This window comes from Haemaphysalis longicornis, unplaced genomic scaffold (genome assembly GCF_048455015.1).
Source record: "Haemaphysalis longicornis isolate Haplotype H1 unplaced genomic scaffold, Haemaphysalis longicornis Haplotype H1 scaffold_3, whole genome shotgun sequence".
NCBI classification, from domain to species: domain Eukaryota; kingdom Metazoa; phylum Arthropoda; class Arachnida; order Ixodida; family Ixodidae; genus Haemaphysalis; species Haemaphysalis longicornis.
Window position 1 is genome coordinate 86,505,848 of NW_027526335.1, and position 23,008 is coordinate 86,528,855.

The following is a 23,008-nucleotide window of genomic DNA, read 5'->3' on the forward strand; positions in this document are numbered from 1 at the left end:
GCCTGCTAGAACTTGTGTTGTTTATTGCAGCGTTTACCCTTCGCATGAGCACAGGTTGGTGTACTAGCACAAAGGCAGTTTTTACGTATTACTCCTATAACCACGAGTAAACCAACTCTTAAGGGGGGGCACTGGTCTTAAACCAAGAAAGTTTATTTTTAGATATGGTGAGAAATATTGCGGGGTGTATGTAGTTCTTCATCCTGATTGCAGATATAACATTTGTTCTTGTACAAAAAAAAATATATTCAAATTTATTTGGATTTTTATATTTGATTTTTGACAGCTTTTGTAAAAAAACTGCTGGGTCTTATTGCACTCCTTCATTTATGCACAGTTCACTGGTACCTTGTCCAGCTGCATCCCTCCATCATTTTTTTACAAGGGCTGTCAGAAAATCAAATATAACAATCCAAATTAATTTGAATATATTCTTTTTGCACAAGAACAAATGTTATATCTGCAATCAGAACGAAGAACTACATACACCCCCAATTTTTATCGTCACAACTGTAAAAATAGTTTTTCGATGTGCCACCTTAAAGGCAGGGTGCTGTGCCCATAAACTTTGCAGCTGTGTTTTCGTCATGCTTGTGTTTGTAGGTTGTTTTGTGCCTTGGCCGTAATGAAAGGGAAAAGGGATACAGTTCATTCAGAAAAAAAAAAGGGAGAATAATCTTGCAAGCCAGTTGTCTTGTTGAAGAATGTTGGAGATCTAATCATGGCTGGCAGAGGCCCACCTACAAGTTGAATTCAGAAGATTATCTGGCTTAAAGTGTATAGCACACATTTGGCAGGAGCGTTAGGGATTTTTCTGCATGCAGTGATAGATAAGAAAGTGTGAGCTGCTAAGGAAGTGTTGCCGACTGCTGAAGACTTGCTATTTCAAGTTTGTTCGCACCATCTGGTGGCTGGTGTGAGCAACTGAGCTTCAGGTCGGGGGGCTTTTCTCCCCATAATGTGTTGGCGGTGCAGTGCCTACTTCTGATTGCAGGCTTTCAATCTTTTTAGCCCCCCCTCCCCCTCCCCCCTCTCTCTTTCAGCTGGAAAGGCCGATGCCTTTCCAGCTCTATGCTCTAAGCTCAAATTGAGAGGGGAAAGGGTGAGTGTAAACTGCTAAGGCCGAGCGAGATGAACGTTAGTATGAGGCGGCGATGGAAAAAAAGAACGGAAAGTCAAAATGTTGCTGCAGAAGGGCTTGGGGATGAAAGAAAGGAACGTCTATTGGGGCGTCCCCGTTGCATTGATCTTCAACTTGAAAAGAAAAAATTCCCTCGCACTTCCCCGAGGGGGAGAGTGTGTAAGTGCGAATGCACGGTTGTTGATTGCGCGATTACGGTGGATATCGTGATCTTGGAGTGGAGAGGAGCCTCGCCCAACACCCGCAGTCACTGAGCGGAGAAAGGAGGAGGAGAGTAGCGCCCGCCGTTACGGCGAGGGCTACACGAGCGCCCTCACGCGTCGGAATGCGGAGCGCCCGCTACGCGAGTGAGAGCTCTCCTGCCCGAAGTGGAGAGGAGGCGCCCAACACCCGCAGTCACTGAGCGGAGTTAGGAGGAGGAGAGTAGCGCGCGCCCATCTCCCCCCGTTGCTAGGGAAGACGAGGAGCGCGCGCACCCGCAGCTGTTGCTATGCGGACGACGGCGGCGGACGATTCAGGCTCGCTTAAGAAGTGCATTCGCACTTAAAAAGACAGGTACGTGTGTACGTGCTCTTATAAGTACCTGCGCGTGGCAGGTGACGGTTCTCAGAGAGTGTTACGGGCGAGGAACTCGAGAATTGGAGATAAGGGGCAGCGAGCGCGGCAATGCTCTCGCTTGGGCTGCCACCTCCGTGGGTCGTCGTCATTTTGGGCCACAATGCAAGTGACGCCTTGTTGTGCCATGCTCGTTCAGGCGATGCACGACTTGGAGCCCCTGAGCGAGGCGGCGCCTCGGCACGTGGAGGGCCTGTCGCACCTTGTGGAGGACGGCCGGGTGCGGTCGCATGACCTCCGGGCGGCCCTCAAGAGCCTGGAGCAGGTGTCCTCCAGGCTGCAGGCCCAGTACCAGCGCGCCCAGGGGGAGGTGGCCGACACCTTCCACTTCTACCGCTCCATGCTCGAGGAGCGCCGCCAGGAGACCCTGCGCGAGCTCGAAAACGTCTACAATGCCAAGATGGTCTCCCTCACCCTGCTCGGCCAGAAGGTGAGTCCTTCGTTTTTAATGCAAAACATCAAGCATACCCGTGGGAGTAGGCTGGCTAGCGGCAATGACTGCTGCCATGAAAAGCTCAACCGCTTCAGCCGCTCCCATCTTGCTGCGACGGCAATGTTGTTCTCACAAACCCACTCTAGAGTACGATGGTCTAATGATGATAGCTGTTATCAGAGCTTTGCAACCAATTCACCAGCCACCATTGGGCATGATGTCGGCATGCCCAATCAAAGAAGCGCACTGTGGCATTCAATAGGACATTGATTGCTTGGGTGGTCAGTGCTTAGGTCAGAGGATGGGAAAATGTTTTTTGACGAGGCGCACCTGTCCCTGCAACGAAGGACTACCCTACCATCTGCCTGGGGTCTATGAATGATGGGATGATTGCGTTGCACAATACTGACAACTCCACCCCGCCCCAGATCAAGGATGTGGTCGAGGGGCTGGTGCCTTTTAATGTGCCATGAAGCACTGCTGTGAGTGAGTTAAGGGGGAGTCTAATCTGTCCCTGTGAGAATACCTTGCTGCGAAAAAATTTGCGTCGCGTGCGCTAGAGCTGGAGTTTGGCGAGATGCCACTTGGTTGTTCTTGAAGGGCCATGGAGACTTTACTTTAGTCAAAAGATTTGATATTTCACAATACCTTGAGTGCTTACCCAGCAGCAAGCGGTACTTTATTCACTGAGAAATTTAACAATTAAAGACCATATTTTCATTCTCCCACTGCATTGCATGTTTCATGACATTGTTAATGGTGCCATGCAAGGAGGTACCTATAGCGGTAGTTAGTATGTTGGCTCTATGTAGCATCCAAACACAGAAATTTAACTCTAACCGGAAAATAGCAGTAATTTTTAAAACGTTCGTCGTCATGTATTCTCCTGCTTCGGAGAACGGCTTTTTCTCCCAGGGGACGAAGTCGTCCACCACCTCAGGCGAAACGCCGTTTGGTTACGCCACCGAGAAAAGCCCCCACAGCTCGCGTGCGAGGAAATGCGGCCGGGCAGCAACGTGTGCTTCACCATTCGGTGGAATCAGCGGAAGCGACGAACGTGCTTTGTGCACTTGCCAGGGCTCATGGTCCCAGTCATCTTGGGCAGAAACTTCATTTCCAAGACTGGCATCGTGGTTGACATTGGCATGGGAGGCTATCGGGACCCCCCACTTATGTCACTCGTGCCGTTCGCCAAGCCACTGGTGGTAGCGGGACAGACAAGCACCGCGCCAGAGCAGCACGCTGGCGGCACACCCACAAAGGCACCCAGAGGAGAACCAGCCGAGGGGCGGCGCACAGGGCCGCCGCCCAGGCCGCTGGTAGCGGCGGCGGAACCCCCGCCAGCTCGGGAGGAACGGACCGAGGAATTACACGCACTCTTGGCAAACGCTTGTGAGCTATCCACTCCCGAGCAAGTTCGCGCCCTGTCACTGCTGGGTGAGTTCAAGGAGATGTTCACCGAACAGCCGGGCTGTACCAACCTGGTACAGCATGGCATCAACACGGGTGAGGCCCAGCCTTGGAAATGCAATCCCCGCCCGGTAAGTCCCGCCAAGCGGCAGGTGACTAACGCTGCGTTGGATGAGCTGCTCAAAGCGGGTATCATTTGCCGCTCCATGAGCCTATGGGGATTCCCAGTGGTGCTGGTGCGCAAAACAACGGTGGCTGGCGTTTGTGCGTCGACTATGAAGCTGAATGCGGTCATCCAAAAAGACGCGTACCCCTTCTTGAACGTGGACAAAATCGTCTCAAACCTTGGGGGCGCTAGCTACTTCTCTGTCTTGGACGCCAGCAAGGCATACCTGCAGGTCAAGATGCGACTGGGCAACGGATGCAAGATGGCATTCACGTGCCACCGGGGGCTGTATGAGTTCGTCCGCATGGCTTTTGGTTTGTGCAGAAGTCTTGGCACATTCCATCGGCTGATAGATTGGGTGCTTGGGGATGCCAAGTGTCAACACAGACTGACCTACCTGGACGACATCGTCGTGTACTCCCGCACCTTTGAGGAGCACCTCAGCCACTTGAGGGACGTTTTGGGGAAACTGAAGGTGGCAGGAAATGCGCTGAACCCATCCAAGGCCCAAATCTACAGTTCTCAAGTGAGTCTGCTTGGGTACAGGGCCGAGTGTGGGCAAGTGTTCCAGACCCAGGGAAGTTGCAGGCAATCTTGGGATTCGCCGCGCCAAAGGACGTGAGCAGAGCACGCCGATTCCTGGGAATGGTAGGGTACTTTCGTCAGTTTATTCTGGCCTGAGTACGTTTGCAAGAGCCCCTCATGAAACTACTCAAGAAGAGCGCTCCTTGGGAGTAGGGGGAGGTGTAAGAGTGCAGCTTCCGCTGGCTATTACCAAGCACTGCGGACACGGCCTCGCTAAAGCTGCCGGACGTAAACAAGCCCTTTGGGATACACTCGGACGCGAGCGACCTTGGCATAGGAGCAGTGCTCCACCAAACGGAGGGAGAGCAGCGATGATCAATGGCGTTTGCCAGCCGAGCACTATCGCCTGCCGAGAGAAACTACTTGATAACCGAGAAAGAGTGCCTGGCGATCATCTATGCAGTGCGAAAGTTTGAGATGTACGCAGAAGGGACCAAATTTATGGTCGAAACCAACCACATAGCACTAACATGGCTGTCCCGTCTCCGGGAGCCAGTGGGAGGCTTGTGCGGTGGGCCCTGACCCTGCAGCGCTTTGAATACGAGGGCCGATATCACAAAGGGGCCATAAACTTGGTAGCCGACGCATTGTCGCGGGCACCCGTACACAACGAACAGCCGGCAGGAGAAGCTGAGGAGGAGGCGGAGGGCCAACGACCTTTCTTGCCGCGAGAGGAACGTGGCAGAGCACGGGAGCATGTACTTTGTGAAAGCGCAGAGCACGTGCATCTCCTGGGGGCAAGGGCTTCCCTGGAGATAGCGTTCAGAAAGAGCTGCTACAGGCGCAGCAGGAGGACAAGGGGGACCTGAAGGTGATCGACAGTCTCAGCAAAGAGACGGAAAACCGGGCAATTCAGAGGTGGGAGAACCTAGGTGGCTCTGAAGCCAGGGATATAGCGGTGGGTGTGAGCTCTAGTGGTGCAAGTGAGCTGGACAGTTTCCTGCTGTACGCCAACGGAGCTCTGCTGAAATACATTCTGGGAAAAGGCGACTCTGACTCTGTCAAGTGTTTCAAGGCCGTAATTCCTCGCAAACTCACTTATCACGCTGCAGCACTACCATGACGCAGGCGGTCACAGTAGCGTGCCCAAGACGTGGCAAAAAAGCTTTGTCGGCACGCTACCTGGCCGGGCATGAAAGCCCAGGTGTGCAAGTACCGTCTTTTTGCGCATATAACCCGCGCCAAAAATGCGGAAATTTCTGTGGCAAATTAGGGGCGCGGATAATATGGGGGGTTTTTCCTTTACTGCAGCTAACAGCAATGCACATTGTGCCGTGTAGATGGCCTTCTGTACAACAGTGAGGACTGCGGCTCAAGTGATAGCTCTAGTGAGAGCAGTGACATTGAGTGAATCGTGACTTTCCCCTTGCAGGCGGTGTATTCCACTTGCTAAACATGTGCTTTTTCTGTTTATATAGTATATAATGTGTTGCTTGTGCAGTAGCTTTGGTGCAGCCTTTCCTGCATCAAATGTGTGGGCAATACGCGAGGATTTTTTTCTTTTCCGGCGGACTGAAAGTGGGGGTGCAGATTATATGCAGGGGCGGGTTATATGCGCGAACATACGGTATGTGTGTACATGCCACGTCTGTCTGTCAAGAGCACAAGCCGAGAGGGGGGGAGGCCGCCAGGCTTTCTGCAGCCCATAGTAAGCACGAAGCCGTGAGAAATCCTGGTGTGCATCATTCACCATTAGCGCTGGAGTCAAACGACTCAGCTGCTCAAGCAACGCGGGACCCGTCGGTAGCACAGAAGACGGGAGCGGGAGGGGGGTTTGGAGAATAAACCACCCCTAAGGATTACTGCCCGTTGTCCTTGCCTCGTGCCTGCCTCCCATTTTGGCGCCCTTGCCTCGGCTGCCTTGTGTGGAGGATTCTCTGAGTGTTACCCATGCCACAGTATTGACGAAGCATGCACTTTCATCACGGTACATATACTTGATGCTGCCAGGGTTTCTCTACCCCAGACCTCCGGTACCACACTTACTCTCGTATTCCGAGTCCGTCCTCCACTCCAGCCTCTGGTCGAGGAGATCCTTGAAATTGATCACCCCATGCATAATCATTGTGGAATCCTCCCCTCAGCTGAGTGGAGGGAGCAAATGAAGTGGAGGAGGGACTCGAAATATGGCCCTTAGTCTTCAGAGGCCCTGGTGGAATGAAGATCATAGGAAAGCACGAAATGCTCAGTGAGACCTGGGGGGTCCTCTGCAGGTATCCTACTACAGAAAAGCTCATTTCCTTCAAGTGTGCAAAAGCCATGGGACGTCGCATCTGGCGTCAGGCAATAACAGACGGCTGGAGGTTTTTTAGATGCGAAGCATCTCATGCTCGGGGCTGTGTCCCTCCCTCCCTCGTTGTTGTCCGCCGTCCGCACTCTACTGCGCATGCGCGTCTCTTCAGCCCCGTCAGCGTTTGGGCTGACAGCAGCGCAGTCCACCATAAAAAGAAGTACTCAGGCGGCGCCCGGTTTCGATTCCACGACTCTCTGGCCGCAACGGGAGGTACGTGGCGCTCTTCCCACTGCGCTACAAACCGAGACAGGAGCATGTGCTACGAACGCGCCTTATGTCCTTCACTCATTCAAACTACGTCAAGAAGCTACTGATACAACGAAGGCACATGAAGCTGAACGTCAACGGAAACGACGTACTTAAAACTTTAGAGGAGGATGTTGAACTTTTCATGGGCCTTGCAGCTTAACCAGAGCAGAGGACAAAGAGGGTGGGCAGCGGGGTAGGAGCGTGAGCACGCAATAAAGAAAGACGAGAACCAGGAGGTGTTCGATCAGGTAACACGGGTGTCGGTCTCTTCGCTGTCTCTACATTTCTCTGTCTCTACATGGGGGTTCACACTACGTTCCCATTCGTGCTCCGATAAATGAAACAACATAACGGCAACACAATGGAACCTACACGGAACCCCCATGATGCTTCGCATCCTTCTCATGGTTCCCCACGGGAAGATGGTGTATTTTTTTCTGTCGTCAATAAATTTGTATACAGATACGCGCAAAGTCTGGAACAGCATATGAAAACACGTCACACCTCTTGTCAGCACCTCAGGTGATACACTTACAGGCCAGGCAAACACCCTGGCACAACACTTGGAATACATTTCCAGCTCCTCCCACTAACCAAGACATTTCTGCTATACAAATAGTCTGCTGAAAGAAAGCCTATTCGTGATACCCTCCTTTTTCTCTGCGGGAACTTATGGTAGCCCTGAGTGCATGCCATGCTTCAGTGCCAGGGGCCAATTAAATAGCATTACACAATGATTCAGCATCTACACGTGGACACCCTCAGTACTCTTCTCTTCTTGTACAATAAGATGTAGTGCCCTGGGCTCTTTTCTCATGCATGGAAAGACGCAATTTGTGTTGGCAATACTGAAAGAGGGAAAAGATGCCTCTTCTGCGACAAGCTGCCGCCCAATAGCTGTGACGAGCTGCTTGAGCACTCTCTCCGAGAGGATGATCAATAGAAAGCTTATCTACTTTTTGGAGTACTGTGGTGTCCTCGATAGCTCACAGGCAGGCTTTCGGTTGGATAGATCTCTTGTAGCTGTTGACTCTAATGTTAAAGATGGTTTTGCTCAGAAAAAACACTGTCTATTTGTATTCTTTGACAAAGAAAAGGCCTATGAAACAGCGTGGCGATGTGGTGTTTTGAGGGACCTGCAATCTTTCGGCATTTGTGGATGTTAAGCAAGCTGGGAAGCTACCTGTCATAGAACATTTCGGGTACGAGTTGGTCCAGCATTGTTCAGGACATATACACAAGAAAATGGTGTGCCCCACGATGGAGTGCTAAAGCAAGCCACACTATTCATTGCAAAAGTGAATACGTTAGGGAGAGCACTTCCACTCACGATTTTTTATTCTGTCTACATAGATGATGTCCACATCAGCTTCTGGTCATGTAACTCCTCGATCTGTGAACGACAGATCCAAGTTACTGTGAACAGACTGGCCAAGTGGGCCAACACAAAAGATTTTAATGAAGACGAAGGTGTGGTCACTGACTAAGTCAAGAATGAGAAGCTACTTGCGGCTCTTGCCTGCTTAGTGTGATGAAGGAACCTGGATGGGTTCCAAAACGTCTGTTTTCTTCTTGACTTGGTCAGTGACTGCATATTCGTCCTCATCAGGATACCTGACCAGACGAACTTTCGTGGAACTATAAAAAAAAAAAAAATTTCTAACCTCAACTCTGAGAAAAGCGCCTGTTTTCTCTTTTCCGGGCAGCGTTGGATTCATCTGCAACCCGCAATACAAGTTCACATGCTCGTTAAAAGGGAACACATGTTTCTTGGCGTAGTTTGAGATAAGCTTATTTTCATCCCACATATTAAACAACTGGGGCTTTTCCGGACAACCCCTTGTGTTAAAAGGGAGGGGCCATGCAGACAAAATAAGTTTGTTGTATTATTTCGTGTGTTATAGTGCCCCCAGCGCTTGTCCGGCAGCAAACGATGCCGTATTCACTGAGAAATGAATCAATTTAGGTTAAAATTTTGATTCTCCCACCAAATCATGTTTTCGTGACGTGTGCCGTGATGTCATGAGGGCGGGTATTCAAAAAACTTCCAGGGCTTTATTAGGCTCTGCAGCCTTGCTTACCATCAGTCCTCCCAGATGGCGCTACCATAGTCAGCAGCGGACAAAGCAACGGAGGACACTCCGTTGCTTTGTTTTTGACTGTATTTGCACCTGGATCGTTTTTGTTACGGTAGAAAGTAACCGTTTCGTGAAACATGGGGCATGCTCGAAAAACAGGGTCACGTAAGACAACGTCGCTTACACCAATTGGCCAGCGTCATGTAAACTCGAAAGCAGCGGACTGCTGTGCAGCTAAAACAAGCATAGTGCGCCCAGTACCAACAGCAGTGGGCATCGGTACTTTTAAGTTCACGTGCATTTTCCTAACTTTCATTGTTTACCCCTCCATTCTTCCTGCAGTAAAACGAATATGCATTACATTTAAGCGCAGGTAGCTCCTTCAGCAAGCTTATAAGCACTGCCTAATTTGCGTTTGCTTTTGCCAGCCTCAGCCAATTGCACTAATGGGCAAATGACATCAGAGGTTCTGTTGCAGGAAGTTAACGAGTGGGTCGCATGGTCATTCCCTTTTTTCCTAATTATATAGCTTATTTGAGTGAAGTGTGCATTAAAAGTGGTGTCAGTATGATTCTAACAAGGCAATCTTATGAATGAACCAAACTTGTGTTTTGTCTGCATGGCCCTTTTAAAGCACCGGCGTACATACGTGACACTTTTGTATTGTGTGAAGGCGACATCCATAAGAAGTCATCGGTCTAATGATATCATTCAGAACATATCCTCTGAAAGGCTGTTTTTAAGCTGTCCGTCGCTTGCTCTGCCTTTTTCCTTCCCAAGTGAGAGCAGAGGCCGAGGAACTTGCGGTAATCTTGTCTGAATCCTACAAAACTGACATTGCAGAGTTCTTTCCACCTTGGCATCTGCTCCCTGCCACCTGTGACATGTCATTAAAGGAAATTGACAAAAGACATTCACCTAAAGAACTCACTCGACAACACTTTCTGCACTTGCAACGCAAGTATCCATACGTTACTTTTTACGCAGGTGCCTTCAAGGGTGCCACTGCTGTGGCCATGTGCTGCGCATGGTCTTATCTTTGCCAGCACGAGGACACAAGTATAATTACGGCTGAGGCAGAGGCTATATTAATTACACTAGAAAGTATAATGTGAACAAGTACACTATTTATTGCATGCACAGACTCCTTGAGTGTTGTGATGGCATTGCGCTCAGGCAAATCAAGGACAGGAGTATTGTGTTGAATAAGTTAAAGATAATGTCAGCGTACGCTTTAAAACAGACCATAGCCGTGTGTTGGGTGTCTGGACACAGTGGCATGCCTGGTAACGAACTCGCTGGCGAGAGCGCTGCTGCGGGAGCACTTTGCTGTGGCGTCGATGTTTCACAGCTTCCCTATCTTGATTGGAAACCACTCATTCGAAGGGCAGTCTGACAGCGCTGGCAGCAACACTGAGACACGAGCAGACAACAAGCTCCACACTACAATATCCCAATTAGGAAGCTATCGCAAAGGCAAACACAACAGAACGGAGGCATACGTGTGCAGAATACACACGCTATACACTCACGCCTTTCAAATGGAACACCACCACCACGATGCAAGAGGTGCGGATATCGCCTATCAGTGGCACATATTTTAGTCTAGTGTGGGTACTGTCACAAGGGAAGGAAGAAGCACTTGCAGGAACTCTACACTCGTACAGTACCACTTCATCCCTTGTCGTTTTTAGGTGATAAACTTTTATTCCAAGTAAATGCCTTTTCGCTTTCCTGGGAGACATTGGATTTTTAAATTGCACTTCATACCACATATGATCTTGGGGACCCTCAGTGGGTGGAAAAGCTGAGTGTCCCTTCATTCGTTACTCTGACACCACCATCACCATTTGCCCAATTTCAGTGTTTGTGTTTTAGATGAGTGGCTCACACCCCCACATTAACCATTTGTATAAATTTCGCCCATGTTATCTGCTTTTTTTTTCTTGCGTGCCCCTTTCGTTTGCCCCTCGAGTTGTGTTTCAGCGAGCGGTTAGAAGCGGTCGCTGGAGGTATACCCACATCGCGCGGCTAGTCTCCGCGGCTGCGTCAGCGGCTTGCGGGGCGCGTTTCACGTTTTTGCAGGGAGAAAACGCTCCATGCGGTTCACGCTGATGCCCACGTAGACGATTAAGCTCCAACAGAAACAGTGCGCCAGCCGTGTATGCACGCCACGCAGTTTGTAGGCAAGGAGCTCGTTCACAGACTGTGGCTCGCTGCATCCGCGGCATTGGGCGGCCGGCCTGTGTTGCCATTCGCGTTTTATTGAGACCCCATTTCGGCGTTTGCGTCTCCCAAAATATACCTCTACAACTTAAATTTCGTGCCCAGTTCTCCATGAAACTTCGTTACATTGAAATTCCGGCAAACCGGACTTTGTTACACAGGTGGTGAAAATACATGGTGTTCATACACTTGAAGTTAGGAAAATTACGTGGTTCATTACATCGAGAGTTTCGTTACATCGAGGTTCAACTGTAGTTGGTTTCTCAAGCTCCCAAGAAGGCACACTAAATGTGAACTGCTCCAAACCAAGGTTCTTCTCCAAAATCGAAATGTTGCTGCTTCAAAAAACGCTCCCTAATTTGTTTGGGCTGTCTCGCCCCTGCAGACCATGCATGTGACTCCACTTTTGCTGTCACAACTCCCAGAAGCAATCACATTTTTTTTACATGCCACGCTGAGAGCATCTCTTGTCGGTGGCCCTGTCCTTCCTGCGTGTGTCCGGCGGCGGCGTCCGCACTATCCTCCGCTCACCCGCTCTCCTCTCCGGTAGTGAACACTCTCTCTCGAGGGGCATTGCATTGCATTGCATTGGATTTGGATTGGATTGGATTAAAGTGGATTGTGTTGGATTGTGTTGCATCATAGCCGCGGCAGACGCACTGGCGCCGGCGCGTGCCCAGGTGAGAGCGAACACACTCTCTCAACATCTGCGGGTGTGTGGCCCAGCGCGCTCTCACTCCGCCGGTGGGCGGTGCTGCGCATGTGTAGTACTCTCTCTCTCTCCGTGGTCTCCTCTCCTTCGGGCGCGCTGCGCATATAACCGGTGTGCCACTCTCCGGCGGCCTTTCGGTCGACGGTTGCTCTCCGCTTGCGCTTGAACCCCCCTCAGCGTCGCATCACACCAGGGTTCCCTTGAGGGGAGGTGGGCATAATTTTTTTCTCTCTCTCTAGGGGTAATCAGCGGCATCATGACAAATTCAAGGTATCTCTGCTCAAGAGCTATTACACAAGACAGTTGCCATTTTTGGGGCCAATCCCATTCCGTTCGTTCATACGTTTGCTTGCATCTGTGACCTATGGTAATGTTCTATAAATTAAAGGAGTTAAAGGGGCACTGACACAAAATTTTGAAGGCGAGATAACTTCGGAAGTAGATTGGTGTGAACACATATACATCATATGCAAATTATCAGCGGCGAATACAGCCGAGAACATATTTAAAATCAATTTTAAAGTGTGCGAAACGCAACCGAGCAGTCAGCAGAAGACCACGCACAATCGACATCCTGCGCATATTTTCTAAATAAACAACATCCAAACACGTCACCAGTTTGTGTTTGCCGCTTCCGCACTGCCGGCGTTTTTCGCCAGCTCGCTCGGCTCGCCGCTCCAATCAAAGGGCCGGAGGGCGGAGCTTTTGCTCTCAAGAACGAACAACCCGATCGTTGGCGGCGGAGGCGCTGTGATTTCGTCAGCTCATCGGGCAGCTGGCCGCAACCAAAGTTCTACAGCGATTCCAGGCACCCTGTTTCTATTACTTGTTATTTACATCGGACGCGAAAACGCGCCGGAGACACGAAAAGCCCACTGAGCGAGCCGCACGGTCGCTGTACAGGCGGCGGCCACGGCCGCAAAGTGGCCCAGGCCGGCGCAGGTAGCTCGAGTGATAGCTTGTTACCGCTGCACGAAATTGTCCCCAAGTCCCGACCATGGTGGCTTACATGAGAAAGGAGTTCATGATGCGATGGCGGGTTGCTATAAAAATTGTCATCTGCACCGCTTACGAGAGCGGCAATCGAATATCTGCCGCAGTGTTAAGCCGAACACATGTGTAGGCGGACCTGTAGGCAGACCGGCCGGCTGCTCCCAGCGCGCGTCTTGCCACCCACTGTCTCGAGCGTCGCGCGTCGTTCTTTAGCCGCGGTAGTATTTGCACTCGCAGCGCCTGCATAACGTCCACGGTCGCTTTTTAATTAAGCGGCTCACGACATCATTACGTGGGGGTATTCGCAGAAATTGCCGTCGATGCGGATTCGACAGTGCTACGGCAGCTCTGCTCTGTGATATCTCTCCGACAGTCACGTGGTCAGCTTTGTTCACATAAAATCCATCGGTTCGTGGCACCCGCTGAAACCGAAACTGCGACTGGCCGCATTGAAAATGCCTCTGATTAAACAACCGTCGGACGCTGAAGCAAATAAGGTTTCTACAGGTGATAAGTAGGTCACTAGCGACTTATCGCAACAAAAAAAAAAACAAGGTGCAAAATTTTTGTGTCAGTGCCCCTTTAAAGGTTACATTGCTTGTAGCATCGTAAGTAGCGCTAGAGACGGGACACAGAAGAGAAGACACACACGACGGCTCTTCTGTGTCCCGTCTCTAGCGCTACTTGCAATGAATCAAAACCAACTAGCCCAACTGTCAATTTTATTGCTTGTAGCATTAGCAAGATGGGTTTGTCTGTAAGACCAGTGTGTGAGAAACAAGCGCTGTCACTGGAAGCATTTCTCCTGCCACAAACTACACACACAAGCCGGTATATCAACAAAGTTTGCAGCAGTTCACTGGCACAGTCTTGCTGCTATAACAGGTCGGCTTCACAAACCCAGGTTCATGGTGTAACTTTTGGCGTGACTTAATTGTAAAAGAAGCTCAGCACCAACTTCGGCTGGCTTCAATCTGCTTCCACGGGGAATTAGGAGACTAGGTAGCGTTGACTTCTTTGCATGGCTTCTCTGGGCATCTCCAGCAGGCAAAAGGACTCTATTACTGCACATCTGGTGCCTCTAACTTACTTCGCGATGTTAGGACTGCAGGTCTTCTACTATGGCAGAAGCTACAATACTTGGATTTCTGCACTTGTTACATCCATCGCCATGAAAGACATCGTGGGAGAGCGACTTGTATTTGAACAGTTTGGAGTCAAATCTGCAGTCTCCTCTTTGCCAGCAGCTAGGCAGGAAAACTGAATACCATTTGCAGCTTTAGCTTAGTTTCACATGCTGTTTGTTCCTTTGATATTTCCGTGTTAATTTCCTGTGTCTTGTGCCATGCTGGAAAGCGCAAATATTCTAAGAAAGCCTTGCATCAGTTCAATATCTTTCCTTGCACAGGTCAATTCCCAGACAACTTAGTGTATCTAGGCCATAAAATTTACGTTCTTGTAATGAACAGAAGTGTCCTCGTGCAGATTCATGGTGATAGATATGTTATTTAGCAACACTGTAGGATTTTTTTTTTTAACTTCGTACTTCCTAGGACGGTTCTCAAGGCATGTATTGCTTTGAACTGGAAAATCACGCCATACTCTACTCGGGCTCCTAACGACGGTGACTGGTTGGTGCTTTCAGGTCCAAGACACCATTGAGCGAATCCACCAGGTGTGCGCCTTCGTGGAGCGGCTTACCCGGTTCTCCACGAGCACGGAGGCGCTTGTGTTCAAACAGCTGCTGGAGGCCAAGTTCCAGGGGTTCCTGTCCTTCCGGCCAGAGTCCGGGCTCCACGGCATGGACCTGGAGTTTGTGTCCAACTACCAGGCCATCCAGGTTGGCGTGCGCAACACTTTCGGCTACATCAAGCAGGGCGGAGCCTCTGAAGGGGCTCCCCGGCAGCCGCCCATTGCCCGGCCCAACGGTGTCGTGCTCGGTCCGGCGGACCGCAGCTCTACGCTCCACCAAAACGGCCACCACCCCCCACCTCCCCCCACCTCTCCCTTTGAGTCGAACCTCCTCTCCAAGCGCTTCAGCTCCGCCAACAGCCTTGGACCGTTCTCAACAAGCCTCGCCGACGTCAGCCCGTACGAGAAGTGGTCGAGCGGGGGCGGCGACATCTTCCACAACGGGTCGGACTTTGGCGCTCCCCCGGACACCCCCGCCCCACCGCCGCAGAACGCGCTGGCCGAGCTGTCATCCAAGTACCTAGCCAGCTCCGGTGTAGGGCTCTACCCGCTCAAGTCGCAGATCAAGCGGCAGAAGATGATCTACCACTGCAAGTTTGGCGAGTTTGGCGTCATGGAGGGCCAGTTCACAGAGCCCTCGGGCGTGGCCGTCAATGCTCAGAACGACATCGTGGTGGCAGACACCAACAACCATCGGATCCAGATCTTCGACCGGGAAGGCCGGTTCAAGTTCCAGTTTGGGGAGTGTGGCAAGCGGGACGGGCAGCTGCTGTACCCGAACCGGGTGGCTGTGGTGCGCCAGTCCGGGGACATAGTGGTGACGGAGCGGTCACCCACGCACCAGATCCAGATCTACAACCAGTACGGCCAGTTTGTGCGCAAGTTCGGGGCGGTGATCCTGCAGCACCCGCGGGGTGTGGCCGTGGACCCCAAAGGCCGTGTGGTGGTGGTCGAGTGCAAGGTGATGCGGGTGATCATCTTCGACCAGAGCGGCAACGTGCTGCAGAAATTTGGCTGCTCCAAGCACCTCGAGTTCCCCAACGGGGTGGTGGTCAACGACCGGCAGGAGATCTTCATCTCAGACAACCGGGCCCACTGCGTCAAGGTGTTCAACTACGACGGGGCCTTCTTGCGCCAAATTGGGGGCGAGGGCCTGACCAACTACCCCATCGGGGTCTGCATGAACCAGGGGGGCGAGATCCTGGTGGCTGACAACCACAACAACTTCAACGTCACCGTCTTCACCCAGGATGGACAGCTGGTGAACGCCCTCGAGTCCAAGGTGAAGCACGCCCAGTGCTTCGATGTCGCCCTCATGGACGACGGGTCGGTGGTGCTGGCCAGTAAGGACTATCGCCTGTACGTCTACCGCTACGTGCAGCTGCCTGCCTCCTCTGCCCCTCCGCCGGGCAGCCTCTGATGGGCTCCTGCAGGGACGAACCCAATTGTTGTGCCACGGCTTGTTGCACGGGCCTCTCTCTGTCCCCTTCTTCGTTACTTCTTCCTCACCTCTTTCTTCTTTTTTTTTAATGCCTCGTGCTCTTTTTAAACTGGTTTGATACGAAGTGTTGTAACGAAGAAAACGGGGAGAGCAGAACGCCCTTCCCCCTTATTTTATTTGGATAAGAGTGGGGGTATCTGTTAGTTGGCTAGCCACGATGGCAACATAAATGGCAGTATTCTGATTGATTTCTTTTTGTCTGCGGAGGACATGTTTAATCCATTGGCAGTCTTTTATCGAGAAGAACACCACCACTTTGCTGTTCCTTTTTAAATGCGCCCTCTTTTCTTGTCTTATGACGAACTGCCGGTCAATGTGTCGTGGCTGATGTCACATTGTTTCTTTGATCTGATCTACTTAAGTTATTTGGGGGTTTTTAGTGCATATGGTGTCATTGTTTATTTAAACCATGTAATCTACAGAGGCTCTTGTTATGTTGAGTAGTAGCATAGTTGTTGTGTTGTTTTTACATTTCCCCCATTTTTTACTGTTTGGTTAGTGGGACTTCCTCAACCCATACACAATACATGATTATGCCCTTTGGTTTGCGAGCTCCCCCTTTGTTTAGTTTTTGTGTCCGGTTAAAGTATGTTTGCTGTTTTTATAGCACCCCTTTGTTTGGTTGGCTTCTTTTTTTCCCCTGCCACTCTTTTAGATTTTTTGTGTTTGATGATGTTTATTAGGCTCTCTCTGTTAGGTCTTGTTTGTTTGGGTTGCCTAGGAGAGCTTTTTTTTTTTTTTTTTTTTTTGAGATTACAAGCTTTTTTTCGTGTACGGTCCTAGTCATAAACCGTGAATGGTGCAGCAGAATGTTTAGAAAAACAAACGCCTCATAATGGCAGACCACAAGTGAAAATCGAAGCTAAGCAACAAAATGTCTACGGGAAGTCCTGCAGATCAAGGGTCGGACAGCAGTCAATGCCAAAGAGGTGTCCTGGGCAGGTCTCGCAAAAGAAGCGATGGTGTGGGAAATGCCGCACTGCCATTTTCCAATCTGCCAGCGGCGTGCAGGCGGCCGCCATTGGTGCGTAAATGCTGCGCGTGCGCATTTTTTGAGGGGCCAGTCATCGACTAACGACGGTCTTTACTCTCCTCTCGTTTGTTAGGTCTTCTTTCTTCCTCTCCTCGTGAAAATGGAAGCCCACTCTCTGTTATACATGGGCTTTGTGGGTGTGTGCGTGCGTGTGTGCCTGACTGCTGATTTCTTTGGTGGCCACACTTTTGTCTGCGCCGGTGTGTGAGAAGGCAGTTGTGTGCCAAGCATCATCATTAACCCCCCATGCTGTTTTATTTTTTTATCCCCCACTTCTCTCCTGTTTCAGCTAGCGAAGAACCACGTGAATGTTGCACACCCGGGGATCTCTTGTTTCCCAATTGCATACTGGCAGTTGTGAACCCTTACCTGTTGCTTGCCAAAGTTGGCGGCCACACCACCAGTTCCTCTTTACACAGTTCTCCCGGCGGTAGTTGGCACGTCTATTACAGCGTGGGCGACCACAGGTAGCTTGTGTGTGAGCGAGTTTGGGAGGGTACCCCGCAGGGTTGTCTCCTCCCCCCTTTCTGTTCATCTTTCCTCCTGGGGCTAGTCATCAGGGTCTGCCTGTCTGACTGCACTCTACTACTGCCTGATCCAGGAGGGCAAAACAAACCAAACAGGATGTTGGGAGAAACAAATGGATAGCTGAGTACAATGAGGAAAAGCCCTTCTCATTGTCTGGTCTGGAGTTTTTTTATGGCGGTTACTTTTTTTGTTAATTGAGTTGTGTTGTTTAAAAAGGATGTTTTAGTTCCCAGCCTTGTGTTTTTATAATGTGAAAAGAAAGCAGTTTGTTCTTGCTATTGCTGCTGCTCTCTCTCCTCTTTTCACTTGCTCTAGATCTTTCTTTTTTTATTTAGTATTTTTGCATTTAAGTGTTACTGCCATTCATATAGTTTGTGTTATACCGAAAAATCTTCTAGATATTTTTCCTTTTTTGTTTTAATCTGTCCCTGGACTGTTGTTTGTGAAGGAATACGAGCGCACATGTGTTTTTTTATACATAACACAGCCAGCGCTACTTGCAGGCTGGTGGCATAATGCAGCTTTGCGCGAAGTGGTGTAGCAGGTGAGGCGTGTGTAATGCTCAAGGTTTTTTCGACCAACGTATAGCAGTCTGCATTTGGCACGGCCAGAAAATATGGACGCTATGTTGTTTACCCCTGTAACTTATTTCTTCGAAGCGAGATGGGATTGTAGTTGTATAATTCTTCATGCACAAGAAGTATTCTGTTGAATAAACCATTTTTTGTTGTTTCAGCAATAAGTGAGTGAATGCCAAGCTTGTGCAGCACGTGCGTTTTGAGAATCTCAGTCTCTCTCTCGTTTCTGTGTTGCAAAGCTGTTGGTTCTTGGCTTTTGCGCATGCAGTGTTTAGGACGGGCGGCACACTGGGGAGTTTAAACGAAAGTGGGCTCTTCCTGGCCGGTTCCGCTACGTAGGGGCGGCTGCTCGCGCATCTTTTCTCAGGCTTCACGGCTCGGGAAGCGTGGCCGACGTGCGCGTGAAAGTTGTCATCCTTTCCTGTTGTGCTCTATGGTTGTCTGTGCACTTATGTCGTGTGTGCTGCGTGCATGTGTGTGTGTTGTGTGTTCACTGCTGTTTGACATGGTGATCCCTCGGAACTGTGCAGAAGTTGACCCCTCTCCCTTCTGCCCCTCAGCCCCCCGCCCCCCATCTATACATATCCAAGTCGTTTGTTGCTAAATGCAAAGGTGCGGAGAAAGGCCTGGTGTGTTCTTAGGTCGCCGGACTATCCCTAGCAGAGCCTGCGACTCAACCCGATCCATTTTCTTCCTTCCACACTATGCAAGTATGCATGGGGAAAGAGCTGAGTGACCACCAACGTTCCGTTCCTGTAGTGTCACTCAAGACTGCCCGGTTGGTGGTCTTTGCTGCATTTCGCTGGGGCTTTCTTCTTTCTCTTTTGTTCTTGGCCGTGCTGTAGATCCTTCTGCAACCCTGCATGTGCCTTGACGCAAAACCTGCTTGGCTATTCTCCGGTCTAACGAGTCCTTTAGTCCCCCTCTGCTGCTTTTCGGTCAGCTTGTGTTCATCCGGAGCCTTCCTAGAAGGCGTTTGCTTTTTCCGCATCGATTTCTACTCCTCTCCCGCGTCGTTCCAAGGCCTTTGCCAGCAGTCTATGGTGCCATGACATTCCGGAAGTTCTTTCCATTGGCTCTTGCGTCCTTTCAGTTTCTGTTTGTTTCCTGCCAGAAGTTGCTACGCGCCTAGGGCTTCCAGGGCTTTGAGACGGCTTAGTTGCTAAATTGTTGCAGTGGCCCCACCTGAGCAGGCTTGGGAAAGGTGTCTGGAGCAATAGACCATCATCAAGGACATGATCAGGCTTTCTGTGCCCTGTCTTCTGGGAACTGTTCACAGGCTGCAGATCTTTTCCGGGAGTGAATTGTTCCGCTCTAGACCAAGCTACAAGGTTCGTTAACATTTTAGCCGGTTAGGTTCGTCAAGGAACACAGTTGATTACATATTCCAGTTTATAATGCCAACTTGACGGAAGAGTTTAAGGTTTTTCATAGTACAAAACCACATGTCTTTACTGCAGTTACATGGCTTCATTTGCATTTTTTCCCTTGTTTCGTACGCGTGTTTTGTTTTGCGTTGACATTTTTGGAAGGTTTATTATTTAAAGGAGAACCATGAGATGAAGTTTCTCGTTCTTAATATATTATCTCCATGTTCACGGCATATACATATATATAAATATATACATGTGTGCATGCGTGCGTATATTTATACTGTGTATGTGGGAAATGTTGAAGCTGTGTGAACGTGCATTTATCACTACAGTAGAGGGCTGTTTGGGAAGAGGGTGGTTGCTTCGAGTGTTTGTTTCTCAACACTTATTAACCCTTGGGAGGAGGAGGAGGTTCTTTTTTTTTTCTTTTTTCTTTTTTGAGGAGTTTTCACTTGCTCACCTCACGGTCTGTCTTGCAAAACACTTCCCCGTCGTAGCTAGACGCTGTTCTACAACCTCTCGCAGCACACATGCACAGAGGATGCCGCGCGGCGTACATGTCTCGGCATAGCTCCCGCCGCCAGCGTGAAAGGAATTGCGCCGAGCCCACTCGCAGAGCAACGCGGTTGCCACAGCCCAAGCGGATGTTTCTAGCAGCCTTCTCCCGTAGACTGACCACTTTGGCCGGACAAACGTGGCCGGAGCCCGGATGGGGCGGCGCTCGGGCGGCGGAGCCTGGATGGGGCGGCATTGGCACTTCTCCATTGTGTTTGGTGTTGCGTGACAGCCCGGAGCGGTTTGCAACTTTGGCCTTGGAGTTTGTGCGAGCCCTGTGGCTCTTGGTTGTACGTGCCTAGTCAAGTGCCACTGCTTCTTTCGTTGCACGCGCACGGTCGGAGAGAAGGTGCCAGTGCTGAAGCGACGCGGCGCTGTTGCTCTGCCCCCACTTTCCCCGGATATTTTTTTACGTAGCGCCGCGTTAGTGCGAGTTGTGTGCGCTGTTCGTGTTGTCTGGCCGTGTTTTCAGTGTGGCTGCCCGTACATTCCTGTCAGGTTCGACTTGTGTTTTAAGGCTGCTGTTCTCTCTTGGCTACTCGTGGGTCGCACTGCGCGTCTTGCCCCCGCCCTGTTTCTATAGAGTCTCGTTTTTGTCGTCTCTGCGTCCTTTCTCTGTTCCAGCAGATGTGCTCAACACTTGTTCAGAGCTGTTATTTATTTGTTCCTCATCATTTGGAGGCTGCGGCGTGGCAGCGGATTTTGAGTTCTTTGTTGACGGGCCACTGGCCAAGGTGACTCCGCATTGACGTTAAACAGTTTTTCTACCGAGAGTTCCACAGTGTGAATTTCCATCATCCCTGCGTGTTTTTCTAGTGGAGTGTTGGTGCTGTCTTGTCTTGTGTGTGTGTGTGTATTATCTCCTTCACCCGTGGTGTATAGCTGAGTTGTGCTGCAGGTTTTTCGTTTTTCTTCACCAGTTTTTCGTTGTCAGTGTACCAACTGCGTTTTGTGTGGAAGACCCCTGCGTACTCTCCAGCCATTAAGCAAGGGCCCGTGTGGGTTCACCGCCAACAATGGTTTCTCTCTCTCCTGCGGGGAAAGTAAGCATTGTATGGTGTTCACTTTTTTTTTTTTTTTTTTCTCGTGGAAAAAGAAAAGCGGGGGAAAGGGGAGAACTCCTTGCGTGTTGTGTACAGCTATCAAGCTGCTTTCAACTGTACGAATGGTGTCTAGCATGTGTTTTTTCTAGAGTAAACGTCAAGGGTCGTCTTTTAGTATTTTTTTATACGCAAACGCTCTCGAGAGGTGGCCGACCGGTAATCGTCCAAAACGACCACGCCGGCACCGCGCTGCCTCCTAGCGAGTGCGCGCTGGAGCTTGCAGTGCAGGGGCGTTTGCTAAACCTGTCCGCTACTTGTTCCAATCAGATCTCTACAGCACGCAGTTCCGGAAAACCGTCATCACCTCGACAATCGTACTCTTGAGGGTTGGCCGTATACAGCGAACAGGTGGCTATCGTACAGGTGGGAGTGCGCACGGCCTGGCCTCTCTCTCACGGTGCTTGCGGCCAGTAGACCGGCCTCCCCCCTTTTACGGCTACCCGAAATTGGACGCAAAACTGCAGGCCTTCGATGTAATAAGCAGTGTGGCGGTTCTGAGCATCGTGTGTTTTGTTATGTTGGTGCTGCGAAGAAACAAAAAAACGTTTATATGAAAACTGCGTTAGTGCGAATAGGAAGCAAAGAAAAAAACAAAAAAAGGGCCGTAGCAGGCACAGATGAACAAAGTATGCGTTGCAACGACGTGTTTTCTGTCGGAATCCTGCGGCTCCATTTTACAGTCAGTTGTTAAAGCAGAGTGGCACCTCCTAAAAAAAAATGTTTTCCGGACATGTTAGCGCTCCTGGTTGGGCCTTCGGTTGGTGTTGTCATTCACTGAGCGTTAATACTTTTCACCACCTGGCATTTCTAAGATGGAAAAGAGTGAAGAAAAAGGTCGATTCTTTAAGCCTAATTTCGGCGTGTTGTAGCGTAGTCACCCGCGAGTTCCTGCCCAGTGCTGGCCGATGGACGCAAGTGTTTTTGGGTGCCTTCCTCGCGCCACGCTGAGAGGTGTACACAAAATGTGGCGTAGGCGCCAAGTTTCGGAAATATATCTTGCATGCTTCGTTTGGCCGTTGGCAGGAAGCACTGTGAGCTGCCTCCAGTAATAATCGCTACTGGATTCCGACTCAAGTTCTTTTTTTCCGTGATTTTTTTTTGGTACAAGGTTCAATACGATTCTCACGGGCCTTGACTTTCTCACGTGTGTGTGATGTAACTAACTTATTAGACCAACATTGTTTGTACTTTTTTATGTCTACTCCCTTTTTTGTTGAGATTTAGTGTATGGGTAACGCGTCAACAATAAAATATTTTTGTTTTGGTGACTACCTGGCTCTCTCATTTTTCCTGTACACGTCTGTGATTCTTTGCACAAGCTGTGAGCAGCATTGCTGAAGCTACATTGCTTACCGGGGCAGATCCACCTGCGCTGCAGGTTGAAAAAATGTCCTTCCATATCCCAAGCACCAATTGTTGCTTTTCTTCAGCTGCCCTCCGTAGAATGTCTCGGCGAGTCGGATACGTTCACCGGGCAGTTCCGACTCCTGTAGCATCCACCACACTTTGATGGCGGTGAGATGTTTGACATCAGCTTAGGAACTCTCGCTGCTGCTACACTCGCGCCGCTGTCGTCCGATTGTGAGGAGCAGCAGTGCCTGTACTGGAAATCGCCCTTTTTGATGCATTAGTGCTATAAAAAAGGGTATTTCCCGTAATTCAGTCATTTTGCCAGCATCCGACACCTGAATAATTTTGAGCTGTTGCGCAAGTTTGCAACACGCAAGGAGAGGAGACCAACATT

General features: G+C 50.2%; 1 protein-coding gene across 2 annotated transcripts in view; it reads left to right on the forward strand.

Moving 5' to 3' along the window:
- LOC144174772 (protein brain tumor-like) overlaps positions 1–22,532 on the forward strand; it is a 106,421-nt gene extending 83,889 nt beyond the window's left edge. For both annotated transcript variants that reach the window (XM_077703649.1, XM_077703648.1), the window contains 2 exons: positions 1,896–2,186; positions 14,547–22,532. In XM_077703649.1, coding sequence (XP_077559775.1) covers positions 1,896–2,186; positions 14,547–16,013 — 1,758 coding nt within the window. In that variant the 3' untranslated portion in view covers positions 16,014–22,532. The remainder of the gene's footprint in view (positions 1–1,895; positions 2,187–14,546) is intronic.
- The last annotated feature ends 476 nt before the right edge of the window (positions 22,533–23,008 follow it).